Genomic DNA, 14,399 nt, shown 5'->3' with positions numbered 1-14,399 from the left:
GTGTGATTTCTTAAAAATAACTTTATTTTTACAGTCGTATAATTGTCTTATTCGGTAATAAAAATGTGAAAAATAATAATAAAATATATATTTTAAAAAAAATTAATCATATAGATAGTACCATAGTATATTTAACATATAATATGTGTGCTGAATGATGAATCATGATCACTCATCTATATAATTGTGGTTGAGTCAATGATCACGATTTATCTCTTTAGTATCTATGTCATGTGTTGAGTGGATAACGACACTACTAGTATAAGACAAAAATTTGTGTGAGACGGTCTCACGGGTCGTATTTGTGAGACGAATATCTTATTTGGGTTATCCATGAAAAAGTATTATTTTTTTATGCTAAGGATATTATTTTTTATTGTGAATATGGGTAGGATTGATCTGTCTCACAGATTAAGATCCGTGAGACGGTCTCACATAAGACTTACTCCTAGTATAAATATCATGAGTCGGATAAATTCTCAATATTTAACGTGGAATAAAGCATCACTTTTATTAATTCACTGGGAAAAATAACAAATTTATTAAGATAACAACAAGAACATATATATATATCCAAATTTCACAATATTGAGTCCGAGTATTTTTTGTCTGATTTACGTAAAATATAAATAGATCATTAAATCAAATTAAAGAATGTCGTCTTCTGCCAATTAATGACAGAATCTCACAACGGTTCACAATAAATGGTATCACGAGATTTTTGTTATATAATAATAATAATAATAATGTGTAAACCTGATCTTGGAATAATGGTAGCTGCCATCGATTTAAAATTAAATGATTTAATTAACATTTTAAGTAAATAAAAAAAATAGTAATACATAAATGATGATAAAAAATTTAGTTACCTAACTAAAAAATATATAATGAATTTAGAGTTAATATCGAACCAGTATAATTTGGTTTGAACTCTTTATTTAAATCAAACCCTTTTAAAATGTAATAAGTCACATGCATTTATTCTATATATTTTATATTTACTAAATCAACTTATAGTATCCGACAACACATTTAGAAATTTATTTGTTAACCATAAATTGAAATAAAGATTTGTTTTTGTTATAATTGGCGACACAAAACGTTTTACAAGCTCATAGATATTTGCCAAAAGTAATAATAAAATGAAGGTTCACCAGATTTGGAGGAAGTTTTATTTTATTTCATGTCATCAAACAAAGTTCCACTATTATTCTCATGGGATGGACCTCCCCCAAGCCTTATCCGTCCTTCAATCAAGGTCACTCGTCTTCACTGCGTTGGGCGCACGCCTTACATGAAATGTCGGGAGCATCATCTATCTCGAGAGCTTATCAAAGATTTTTACTGTGAACCCTCACTTCATTCGTTTAAGAATCCGATGATTCAACCAACACGCATCGATCTAGACCATGGTTCTGATATCACTTATTGTACAACGGAAGTCACATATTTCCACAATTGTATGATATTGTCAACTTTAATCATAAACATATTATTAATTTGTTTTTGGACTTTACCCAAAAAGTCTTACATCAACGAAAATATCATTTCATCTTATTAACTCATGATCTTCTTTTTTATATTATAATTTAAACTTTAGTTGCATTCTCAATCGTAATCAATTTTAAAGGATAGAATATATACAGGATCTTCTGACCAACTTTCAATTTAGAAAATGTTATAATCAAGTAATGCATTTATAACTCTAATTTAATAAATAGTTTTGTTATAATATTGAAATTAGTTAACATATACATGCTTCCTATTCTACTCGTGAGGGAGGAGGGGGTGTGGGCCGTGACATTTAAGGCATAATATAGAACAACTCACATGGCATTGGAGCTCCTATATTTTTTTTATTTTCCCCTTGCTTGTATTTATTCATCACTGTCTTTGTCCCAGTTTTTTTATACTATGGCATTGTTTGGTACATGAGATAAGAGTGTGATTGATAAATAATCCCCCTTATCCCATGTTTGGTACCCTTTTAAAAAGCCCATTATATTATCATGGACCCTTGATAAATAAATTTTGAGAAGAATGAAAGCATCCTTTGTAAGAAGTGTGATACTTTTAATGTAATGATACAATATATTACAAATGACTTAATTACCCTCAATTTAAATGCATTAAATTAATGTTAAATGTTTATTAAATACATACATATATACAAATATATAGATACATATATATACACAAACAAATATATATATATATATATATATATATATATATATATATATATATACACACGCATATATATATACACAACACACGTGTATATATATATGCGTGTATATATACATGCGTGTGTATATATATACACGTGTATATATTTATATGCGTGTGTGTATGTATATATATGAAACATCTACTCATTTAAAATGCAGAAATAATTTATTTTTTTTTAGGAAACATTTAAATAAATCCATGCAAACAATCCTTCTTAAAATCATCGTTTGAAAATAAGCATCAACATTTACCAATAAAATGAAGCGGAGTAAAATCTTAACATCTACTGTAAAATAAAACAGAGTGAAAAATAATCATATCATCTCAAAAATCATAAATCTTGATGTACGGAAAAATCATAGGTCATCGGGTCGTGTCGCCCACCAGTCCCGCTTACTCAGAGTCCAGCACCTCCAGTCACTCACCTGCATCACACACGCCTAGTGAGTCTAAAGACTCAACACACCTGCACCGTTAATAGCAAATACATATACGTAGCACACAACAGTGAAAAATATCATACTCAACATAACTTTCAACTTTAAAAACGTAACATAATCGTGTCGTATAAAATCATGACGTGTCAAAACAGCTCATCGTTAATCATCTTTCATCATTCATCGTTCATCTTTCATCGTTTATCATTTATCATTTCCTTTGGTGAATTCAGTTCATTAGAGGTGACTATCGTACATCATCATTTATGATGGATCCATCATACATAGAACCGCGGTACCGGGCGACTGTCGGACATCAGTGACAGGATTACCATCCACTGTGCCTAGGCCTCATCATCATCATCATCATCATTTACATATACATCTTAAACATTTACATATACTTCGATAGCCACAACTAATTCTCATCATTCAAAACATTACCATTTTCATCACTTATAAAAATCATGAATAAATGCAATTTTTCTTAAATCCAAGCATGCGACGTATATCTTCATAAAATCTTAAAATCGTGATCATGATGCATAAACATTTAAAATATCATAAATTTGTGCTCAGGGCGCTGCCAGGACCAAAATCTCACCCCGGGTGCAAAATGACCATTTTGCCCCTGGGAATCCAAAAATTTCGTTTTACCCCTGGACCTCTAAAATTGACCCGAAGGCTCACCAAACTCCTTAAAATATCCCAAAACATTATTAAAAGCTTCCCTAGACGTAAATTCGAGCTTAAAACAAAACTTAATCGATTCATTTTAAAACTTGGACCAAGGGTCCCGATTTTAATCTGAATCGACTCGAAACACAACCAAATTTTTCCTTACTTTTTAACACATCTTACACACACTATAAAGCTCCTAAAACTTCCACCTCAAGCCCCTAAAACTAACGGCCGATGAACCAGCAAGTCGTTGGACTCTAATTTCCCCCAACAAGACACGTAACCATCATTCACCCCTCTAAATCTTTGTGCTGGCCCTTCTCCACCGAAAACATCCCTCAACCTTTTACCATAGTCTTAAAAATACTAAAAGGTCCCTAATACTATAATACAGCCTCAACAATCTTCGGCTGCAACCTCTAAAATGGAACAAAACTCTCGACTCATCTATTCTATATTCACCTTACAACACATGGCCCCCAATCTCACGCACCTTTCGGTCCCCTCTAATCCCACCACCTGTCCAACCTTTAAATCTCCTCCTTAAGACCATAAGGACCTCCTAAACTAAGCCAAACCAAAGAGAAATGCGGCTGCAATAAATCATACGTAAATCCCGATCACTATCCCAAACGAGAAAGCCCTTCACTCCTACACTTCTCGGCCCTCTCTCAAATCTGTCCAAACTTTGTGCCAGCTTCACAACTTTGCTCTACCCTCCTGTTCGTTCCCTTAACTTCAACAAAACAGCGGTCCCTTGCACAAATCCAGAAAACGTGAGTGGTGCTCGTAGAGATGCATGGAACAAGGCAAAACCAATAAATCCTCATGTACAGTTGCTGGATCGAGAATTTCATGAATGGACAAACATATAACAACATATATATAACGTGTATGATGCATAAAGGATGATACAATGCGTGCCTTAGACGATTGAGGATCAAGAACGAGAGGTAGGAGGCGCCGGGAGAAGCTTTGCTGCAAGAAACTTTGACAGCCGAATTCTTTCTTGGAGAGGTGCTACAAAAACCGAGAGAATATGTCTGAAAGGTGGGTGTCGGCTGATAGGGAGTGGTAAGTGATTAGGTTTAGGGTTAGGTGATAATTAAGTAATATTTAAATAGCTAAAAAAAATCGACTAATGGGCATTAACTTGATAATTAAAAGTTTAAAAGGATTTTAAATCCAACAAGCTTAAAAGTAGTCCCATTAATTTCAAACGCACTCCTGAAAAATATTTCGCATGTGAAAAGATTTTGAGAATATTAGCCGAACCATTAAAAAGTCCCCCAATTCGATAAAATTTGCGTACCGATGAAAATAAAATCTTACGGGTAAAAACACCCAAAAATTCTCATTTTTGTAAAATACACTTAAAAACTCTTTAAATTAATTTATAAAAATAAATCGTGTAATAAAATAATTTTCCTGAAAATTCTTCGTTCTCCGATCCTTGTTCGAATATGAAATGCACCTAGAAACCCTAATGCATAAACTTTTAAAATTTCATTAGTTAAATCCTATTATGCATGAATTATGCATAAAATGCATAAAAATAATTAAGCACATAATTTAAACTAAATTGCATGAAATTTAAATAAATCATGAATTATATTAAAAACACAAATTAACAAAGTAAACATACGTTTAATGCTTTAAAAAATATCAAAGAAATTTAATAACTTGCATGCATATGGTTCACGTGGACCTTCAAATTTTTGGGACGTTACAATATTATATATATATATATATATATATATATATATATATATATATATATATATATATATACAATATATGAATTTAAGATATACAATGACAAGATCTTGATAACAATGAAATATAAGTTTGTGATATGGTTAATTTTGTCATTACAATTCAATATATAATTTAATCACTCTTGTTAAAATCATACTAAACATTCAACATATTATCTTATCATTATATTTATCGTTGATTTATTATATACTATATATCCCTTACTTATCATATCCTATGTATTAAACTGTACCTATGTAAACTCCCAATTTTGTACATTGTCTAATTGACTAATTTACACATGCATGTATATTCCCATAGACCCGAAAACTTGTAGCGATGAGAGATGGGACGACTCGATAAATTTGTTGAATGATCGGGAAAAATTCGAAAATATTCCGCTTATTTTATTGTTTGGTTCGCATTATATATGGTAGTATGGAACTGCATATATATTATGTATAGATCTTATCTCTCGATAGCCATGCAAATGTACGAGGAAAGTGAGCATATTTTCATGGGTAAAAATAAATCAAATGAATTCATTTTTTTTAATCAGTTGATGATCGTCGTCTCTATGTTATCATAATCACATTTGATTTCGACCCGGTTTTTATTGCCACATTCGATTTCATATATCCATTGATATCCTTGGAAGATCCCGTGTCATGAATGACCCGGGACATTAAATGGCAAGCCCGGATCATGGTAGGATGGCGGAAAGGGTTCATGAGTTGCAAAGTAAGAAAGTACCCGGGAAGTTATCCATCCGGACAACTAGAGGCCATAGCTCTCGGACAAATTTCGGGCTGATGACTCACTACTCGGAAAGTTTTGATAGTAGCGTCGCACTCGAGTACGAGAACGAGTAAAATCTTACCTCGATAAGCGTACCTGACAGAATCATACTGATTTGATGTGATGAAAGGAACAAGAAGTTGACGTGACATGGCTATAAGTGGTAGGTTGGCACTGTAAACAAGATCATTATCATATTCTCTCTTATAAATAACAAATACATTTTACATTTGAGGGATCCATGTATTAGAGATTCTGGACTTTTAGACATTCACATATATTCACACATATACATAGTCATTTTCTCCTTCATCTTTTACATCTGTTGATTTAAACATCGGAATGACCACACCGGACACCTCTCCGAAGCCCATTCACGAGTTCATCTTTTTGTTTGCTGGTTACAGTCGCAGCCATATCATACAGAGATATACCTTCAACACAAATATATCTTCTTGCTCATCTTCTCAAACAAAACTCTTATCAGATCCGATAGATTGTCCCGACTCTGCTCATTCAAATCGCCCGGATCGCATCATCCATCATAAAATCCAACTCATCAATCACGATGTGTTGTTTATTTTATTCTAGTTTGGATTAAATGATTTATGAAGCGTTTTAACCCTTTCAACTCTAAAATAATAGTTCTAGGTTAAGCTTAGTTGATGTGATAGAATTACAAAATGATAAACTAGACTATAATTAATTGACAATGACAAATAATAATTGGTCAATAATAACGTATCTGATGGAATGGTTGATTCAGAGATAATTTAAGCCTTGACAATACTGATTGATTTTACCTTCAAAAAAATTTATTAATTTCAAGTTTTCTTAATTATTCAAGAACTGTTACTTTTGTTTTTCATTTATCCTTTATAATTTCTTGTGATTTACCTCTGATCATCCACCGTCAACATTTCTTCTCCAACAAATCTTCTTCATTTCACCCAAATTTCTTCCCCTTTTAACTAAAATCTCTCTTACAAACTATTGCATTGTTTGCTTCGTATGATATAATAATAAAACATAGGATGATAAACTAAACGATGATGATAACATAGCTATTTTTAATTTAAATTATCGTAAAACTTTAGCCTAATTCGGAATGATGCAATGATGTTTAATTTCATCCTTTACACCATACCGTGCCTAAGATTTGAAGTAGGGAAAATAAAATCTCACCAAGCATTAGATGACATTCCAGCTCCCATCACACCTACCAAATCCTGCCTCAACATAAAGCAAAATCTCACACATTAATAGAAGCAATGAATTTCTTCCTTATCTTTCAATGCATAACTGCAGTTCATAATATTTTGAAATGACTCGACATGTTCTATGAAACCTCTAAAATTGGATTGTAAAATTCGCCGTAGCCACCCTGTATAAACTGCGGCTTTTGAATAAAGTGTAAAACTAGTGAATCATTTATACATGCATGAACTTCAATCAAACACCTTCTGTGTTATTGATCTTTTCTAGAGAGACAATAGCACCAGATCGAAAGTCGTCAGAAACTGGAGAATGTGACATGAGAATATATATTACCCAAAGATGAAGGCACACAATGTAAACAACCGAACATATTCTGGCTGTTCTATTTCTTTTCAGAAAAATAGCACCCAAACAAAAGAGCGAGTCCAGCTGTTGAACCATTGATCCAAAATGTCGATGACCAGATTGCATTCTCTCCTTCAACAAAGGCTTGAGCTTTGAACTAGAGAATTGCGATTTATTCGGAGTCTCAACTGAATTGGGCAATGACTTGTTTTCGTCTAGCAATCTTGAAGCCGCCTATAATTTTCAAGTCAATTGTTCAAATAAAATGGAATTGACACGTCAACATATTCTGACATTTTGCAGTGATTCCAGATCAAGGATACAAGGACTTACCTCGATCCTGAAAATTAAGGAAGCCTTTTCCGATGTTAGTGTCTCAACCTGATAACATAAATGAAAGTTCTACACTAAGACTACGAAACAAAGGCTAAATCAGGCTATCATCATAAAGTAAAATATGAGTCTCCTTCGGAATAGATACACTCTCCCAAACTCCAAAAAACTCTGTTTGATTAAACTTATTTGTCTACTATTTACTAGTAGCAGTAATCATGTTTCTTTTACATGCTTATCTTAAGTTCTGAGTTTGAGTTATGCAGTCTGAATGACACACCTGTGCTTGCTTCTGAATCAAATGGTCGGTCAACAGACTGAGCTTTCGCTTGAGCTCAATTTCTACTTCTGTAGGATATTCCATTTCTTTCCGGGTTATTTCAATACTTGATTCTAGAGTCTTGGCCTGCATATATTAAGAACATTTTTTTAAAAGAATAATACATTTATTGTCACCTATGCTCATCTGCATAGTATTCAACTAATGAAGGGGAGGGGGTGAGAGACAAAGACAAACAGAGAGCGAGAGAATCCACTAATGAAAAATTTAATTTAACCCGACATATTGCACTGTTCAGTGAAGAATATAACCTGATGGGTTTCAGATTATAGCAGCACTAACATAGTGCGCTATTACACACACCCTCTTTCATTTCATACTCTTCAATCTATGAACCACCAGATATAACTCATGGTCACTTCAAAAGATCACTTGATGCAGCGTCAGGCATGTTTCAAAACTTAAACATGGCTAAGACAAGCCAAGGGATTTGTCCAGAAAATCAATGCTTTGGAGATTGCAGGGATTGTTCTCTATTTTCCAAATTTTTAGTTAAAGATTAATATAAATAGTATTTTAATAACATAATCTATTCGTGACTATTTTTGAACTGATAAAAAAAAATATTTGGCAGTGAGTTTCTAATTAAATTCCACATATTTATTAAAACATTATTATCAATAATAATGAAGTATGAATCTCTAAAATAGCCACACATTGTGATCAATTCAATATATTTGTGTTCACATCATTATGCCTATACCCATGCATAATAATTATCTACCACACTATCATTGCTTACTCCACCAGTATTCAAGTCCATAGGAAAAAATGCTTCAATTTATATACAGAAATATATTGTTTATGATTTAGACACAAGGAGGGAAAAATGACAACAATTCCTAGTGGATCCCCGAGACCCCGACAACTAGTGACTCAACTGGAAAAAGATTTTTTGTAAAGAGCTAGCAAGGGCGAGCGTCTAGATGGTGGACTGAGCAGTCAAACCACCAATTCAAGCTGTTTTCTTTAGAAACTTAACTAAATATTAATGACAAATGAAGTTGGTAGGAAAAGAAGAAGTCACCTTTTCTTGCGTTCTTCCCAATTTATCCATCATGAAGGAATATTCTGCCTCAAGCATCTCCAGGGCGAAACCAACACCTTTAGAAGCTTGCAACTGCAGATTGTTTCACTTAAAACCAACAAACAAGGGAAAGGAACTGTGTTTTAACTAAATAAGAGAACAACGACCACTCACTTTATCTCCATTTTGCTGCACACTTGATATCTTCTTCTGCAATACTGCTAGTAAAGAGGGAAAACAATAAGTAATTAAGTTTTAGTACCTTCATTGACAAACAACATGGTGTATTTCCTAAATAAATCAAACAACACAAGCATTCAGATAAATGTTATCTACAAGGACATATTGAATAGCCATCTTGGTTTTTTTTATTTATAAACTTCTTTGACTAAAAACACATAATGCAACACATTGCAATGCTATTTTAATAAAATGGAAGCTATTTTTTCATTCAAATTTCTGTAGGGTCATTGACCCTATTCTCCCTTGTTTTTGTTGTCAGTGAAAATCATTTTCGAAAGTCTCTTTGCAACACAAAGTGACATGAGCAGATCTCCTGTTGTAAATTGACAGGCAATGCTGCTGGCATGAAAATAGATAAATATCTTTCAAATGGTGGGATGATTAAACAACCGTTAGCATAGATGCATGAAAAATACCTTCATGAGTTGCTTCTTTCAAATTAATTTCTTGACGAAGTTCAGCTACACGATCAACCTAATCCAATGAAAAAATATCACGATTTCATCAGAAAGGCATCAAAAAATGAGCAAGAGCACCTTTCTGTACAAGCTAAAGACATTATCAATGTGATTTATCTTTTGTTAGAAAACGAGTAGGCCTACTCATGTGCAACACAGTATGTTTTTGACTCTCAAGGTATTTAAATATCATTCGGTCTGTTCTTGATGAATGCCATAAGTTGAAGCTATACTTTCAACAATAAAAACCAAACATGTAAACGGGGCAGTTATTACCTCTGCTTCAAGACTTTTCTGGGTGTTAGCAAGAGACTTCGAAAGATCAGCATTAGCACTCTGCAAGATACAGCAAGAAAATTACTGCTGCAACGTATCAGAGATAGAAGAAATGTCATCCATTCACAGTAAGTGTTCCTCATAATGATATGGCAATGAGAAATTATAATAAATAAGAATGATGTTAACATTTCCAAATTATGATGACATTTCTATTTAAGGGAAAAAATTGCAAGTTCATGCGTTAAAAATTTATAAAGCATGAGAGAGTTAATTTAGGGATATTTGGGAAAATAGACTTGGTCAAACTTTTTTTTAAAAAAATAACCCTCCCATGTAGTGAACAAATACACTACTGGAGGCTATTTTTTTTAAAAAAAGTTTGACCAGGGTTATAAAACAAAACAACCCGTTAATTTATTGAAAAATCAAGTGTAAATGTAATTTACAAAGTATTAGTAGCAGTAAAATTTAGGATGATTACAACAATGACAAGGATAGCGAGGTGGACGAACATATGAATCATGATAAAATATAAGGTTATGGAGATAATATTATAATCCAAAATCATACAACCACTCAAATTTCAAAACCTCAAGTTTGGCTAGTCGTGAAAGGGCCTCCATCCGAGTGTTATTATGTTTCTGCTTCTCTAATTCAACAGCTTCCATGATTTCCATCATTGATGTCTGTAATTCCGATGCCTGAAGCAAATAAAGCAAATAGTTTCGTTATCAATATCATTCCTTTAATCATTCCACCAAAAAAACAATATCATTAGAAAAAAATTGTATTTAAGAGATTCTCCTCATACAAATTACGGTTCAAAAAATGGGTTTGGTGAAAAATGGAGGAAATGGATGCTAGGATATGCATCATAAGTTTCTTATTCAGTGATGACAAAACCAAAACAAAGGTCGAGATATCTGAGGCAAGGGAAACTATTACCACCATTTTGTTTACTCTAGTTGTGGATTTATTAGCTGATTGATTGACGAAGGGGCAAGGCGCAACCAAGGGAACTCATTCAAGAGCTAAACCGAAAGGATAAAAATATCTTATGTGAAACATTTTAAATGATTTGTGGAGAGTCAACAAAACACTTAAAATTGGAATGAGAGGACGAAAATATGATGAGTATGTTTAAGAATTTGATAGTTAAATTGAAAAACAATCCATAAAAATGAATTTTTTTCTCCACTCCTCGCATCACGAAGTTAATAATTTGGTTCCTATATTCCAGTCTACTTAATATTCCCTGGATCTCATGGAATGTAAATGTCCAGATGAAGGTTTACTGTGAATAACATATAGCTAAAATGCATGGACTCCAAATATCACATTCCAAAAAATAATTAACTCCAACAAGGAAAAGAAGGAAGGAAAGTACCTCCTGCACTTGTTGTTTTGCCTGTTCTTCAAGCATTTTCTCCAAACTCTGTTTCTCCCCTTCCAATCTGGCAACTAAATTCTCACGCTCCTGAATTGCCTCAATTGCTTTTGCAGCTGCTCTTTCTGCCAGAATCTGTTGCCTCCTCTTTCTCCTTTCTTCCCTTTCTCTTTCTATCTCAGAATCTGATGTTGAAGTTGTATCTGTGTCGGAATTAGACTCTACATCGCTTGGTAGAAGGAACTTTGCTGTAGGTCCATTTGTCCCATTCATCCCACTCTTTGATGTTTCACCATCATTTGACTGCAGCTTCAGTTTCAATTTCCTTCCACGAGAAGCTGGAACCTTATCAAGATTATCTTTGTCAGTTAAATCCGTTGCAACATGCATCTTCTCTCCATCTACAACATTCAGCTCCTCAATTGTCCTGGCATTGTTATCATCAGCAACAAGAGTTGAACTAGTATGCTTTTGATCTGATTCACCTCGACCTCCGTTGCTTGGTGATTGATCCTCTAATGTGGGTAGCATCACATCTCTCGAAGTACTTCCCCGATCATTACTATCAGCATTTGAAATATTTTCCAAGCCAACATTCGATTTTCGTGAAGCTGGGCCAAGATTCCTGACCTTCTTACTGGCTTTCTTCAACCCTTGAATCCCTGATGCTCCTTTACTATTACGGCTCACATTAACTCCCCCAGACCCCTCCCTTTTATCTGGAACACTCAACAATTCCGTCCAATCACTCTCTGTAAGTCCACCACTCAAATTCGGTGTAGAATTCAGATTTTGTGATACTCCAACTTCATGATTTCGGTTAATATCACTATTACTTCTACTAATAACATTTAAATTAAGCTTATCCCTATTGTTACTTTGGTTAGTTATATTTTCTGGCGCTTTCTTCTTCATCTGATCCTTCAAGAACCGCTTATTTTCAGAAGTGTTTCCAGGTGAGCTCTCAACTACCAATTGATTGCCAGGTCGTGGATTCTCATTCTTACCCAGTGAATCTGCAGCTTGCTGATCAATCTGAACCACCCAATCAATTAATCAGACAACGATTCCACTCAAATTCACCATCATTTAATATATTGTTATAAACATAGAGATACGTACTTTTCATCCATTTTATTCTGAATAGGTTTTTCATCCATTAAATTACAATTATACGCATTAAATTTTAAACTCCAATAAAAAAAGAAACAAAAAATTGAATAACTTTCCAAATCCAATCAAATCAATACAGAACAAATCTTCTCAAACGGAAATCAAAACCAAATGATAGGGGGTGATTAATTGCCTGTTGGAGAATGGATTCAGCTGCTTTGAGCTTGGAAGAAATCCAGTGAGCCATTGGCCTCCGTGGGATGAACGTGGTTGTTTAGATCAGTACAATTACGCCACCGCGCATTTTAGCGGAAGGTTTAGAAATCTCAGTGTCGGTTTTCCAGTCAAGAGCAGAGGCACGGGGAAGAAAGAAAGGGGCGTGAATGCCAAGGCTACAGCCTACAAGTCAACAATTCAGTATTATGTGTCGGCATCTGATTAACTGTCATGCAAAATTTGTCACAGGCGAGGAAATTTTTTCATTTTAAAAAAAAAATTGATAATAACAAAAAATTTATGTACTTTCGGTTCTTTATGTTGAGCAAAAATTACTCTTCGTGGTTGGCCTGACCAAGCGATCTGAGAAGAAATGTCATGATCGAGAGATGTCGTGTGTGAGTATAGTAATATTCGTGATAGCAGTATATGAATGGACGTGACAATAAGGAATATCTGATATTTATAGAGTTGAGACTACGTACATTGTATTGTAAGAACTCTAGCAGTGCAAGTTTTTCATATGGAAATGGCTCTGGTCGGATAATTTCTCAAAATACTAGATTTATACTGATCACCGTTTTCTTTGGTCACTATAAATTCGAATAGTATATCTCTATTATCTCGAGATTATTTCCTTATCTCATGAGATTTGTTCCATAGTTTTACAAAAATAGACCTTTATTCACCGCCATACTAGTTTGAGCTCGGGTTGGTGTACTTTTAATTCGGTTTCTCGGCCCTAATTAATGGCTTGGCTGTTTTTGTTACTACTGTGTCATTTCTGTCACCAAGCAGAGAATAATGAGTTGGATTCCAAGTAGTTTATTGGGCCTTTATTTTGGCCCTAAGTGTATTCAACATGAGCCAATCACTTCGGTTAATAGGATACGACGCTTATAGGGTTGGTCTAAGTCTGATTCGGGTCATGTCGAAAATACTTGCGTTTCGATTGTATCTCCCTCTATTTGGTCTAAAAGAATTATAAAGTTTAGGCCAAAAATTAGAGTTATAGCTGACCCAAGCATATGTTTCTTTTTTATTATGATTTTCCTTAGAATTTGTGTTAGTTTAGACTTCATTCGACCCATTGAAAATAGTGGGTGTAAGAGTATTTTGTCCGACAGATGTTCAAAATAATAAGAATATCAGTATATTGTGTAAAACAAAGAATTTGTGTTTTATCAGAATTAAATGTTGTTCCAGATGTTACAACATCTCGGACAACATGCATCGGAAAATCAACTTTTATAACACAAATTAACTTTAAATAAACAGATGGAAAAGATTAAATTTGCACAAGTACGGTGTCTCATGGCAAAAATTAATCAATAGAAAACGAAAATGTTTACACAAAAACCAATCACTAGTTATTATCACTAAAATCAATTTTCTCAAAAAGTTGAGAAAATAAATACTTTCTAAAAAAAAATAACCAGAATAAAAACTTAATCAAGAAAGCAAAAACGTGAGCCAAAAACTTGGAGCAACAAAACGATCTTCAGCCAACTTCATCACGGATGTTGTCTGAGAT

General features: G+C 33.6%; 1 protein-coding gene across 2 annotated transcripts; it reads right to left on the bottom strand.

Annotated features, from left to right (window-relative positions):
- Window positions 1-7,169: 7,169 nt before the first annotated feature.
- LOC140805746 (golgin candidate 2) lies at window positions 7,170-13,052 on the bottom strand. 2 transcript variants are annotated; one of them, XM_073162035.1, is made up of 10 exons: window positions 12,843-13,052; window positions 11,537-12,571; window positions 10,740-10,850; window positions 10,147-10,206; window positions 9,829-9,886; window positions 9,344-9,390; window positions 9,170-9,262; window positions 8,083-8,208; window positions 7,803-7,850; window positions 7,170-7,703 (listed from the first exon to the last, which is right to left on the bottom strand). In XM_073162035.1, the coding sequence occupies exons 1-10, from the start codon at window positions 12,894-12,896 to the stop codon at window positions 7,359-7,361; spliced, it is 1,977 nt and encodes a 658-aa protein (XP_073018136.1). In that variant the 5' UTR covers window positions 12,897-13,052; the 3' UTR covers window positions 7,170-7,358. The 2 variants fall into 2 exon arrangements, with proteins under 2 accessions (XP_073018136.1, XP_073018137.1); XM_073162036.1 differs by having other exon boundaries at window positions 9,344-9,387.
- Window positions 13,053-14,399: the final 1,347 nt, after the last annotated feature.

The sequence above is a fragment of the Primulina eburnea genome, chromosome 11 (genome assembly GCF_022965805.1).
Source record: "Primulina eburnea isolate SZY01 chromosome 11, ASM2296580v1, whole genome shotgun sequence".
In the NCBI taxonomy this organism is placed as follows: domain Eukaryota; kingdom Viridiplantae; phylum Streptophyta; class Magnoliopsida; order Lamiales; family Gesneriaceae; genus Primulina; species Primulina eburnea.
The sequence above is the reverse complement of the archived record's forward strand: the minus strand, read 5'-3'. Positions and strand labels throughout refer to the sequence as shown.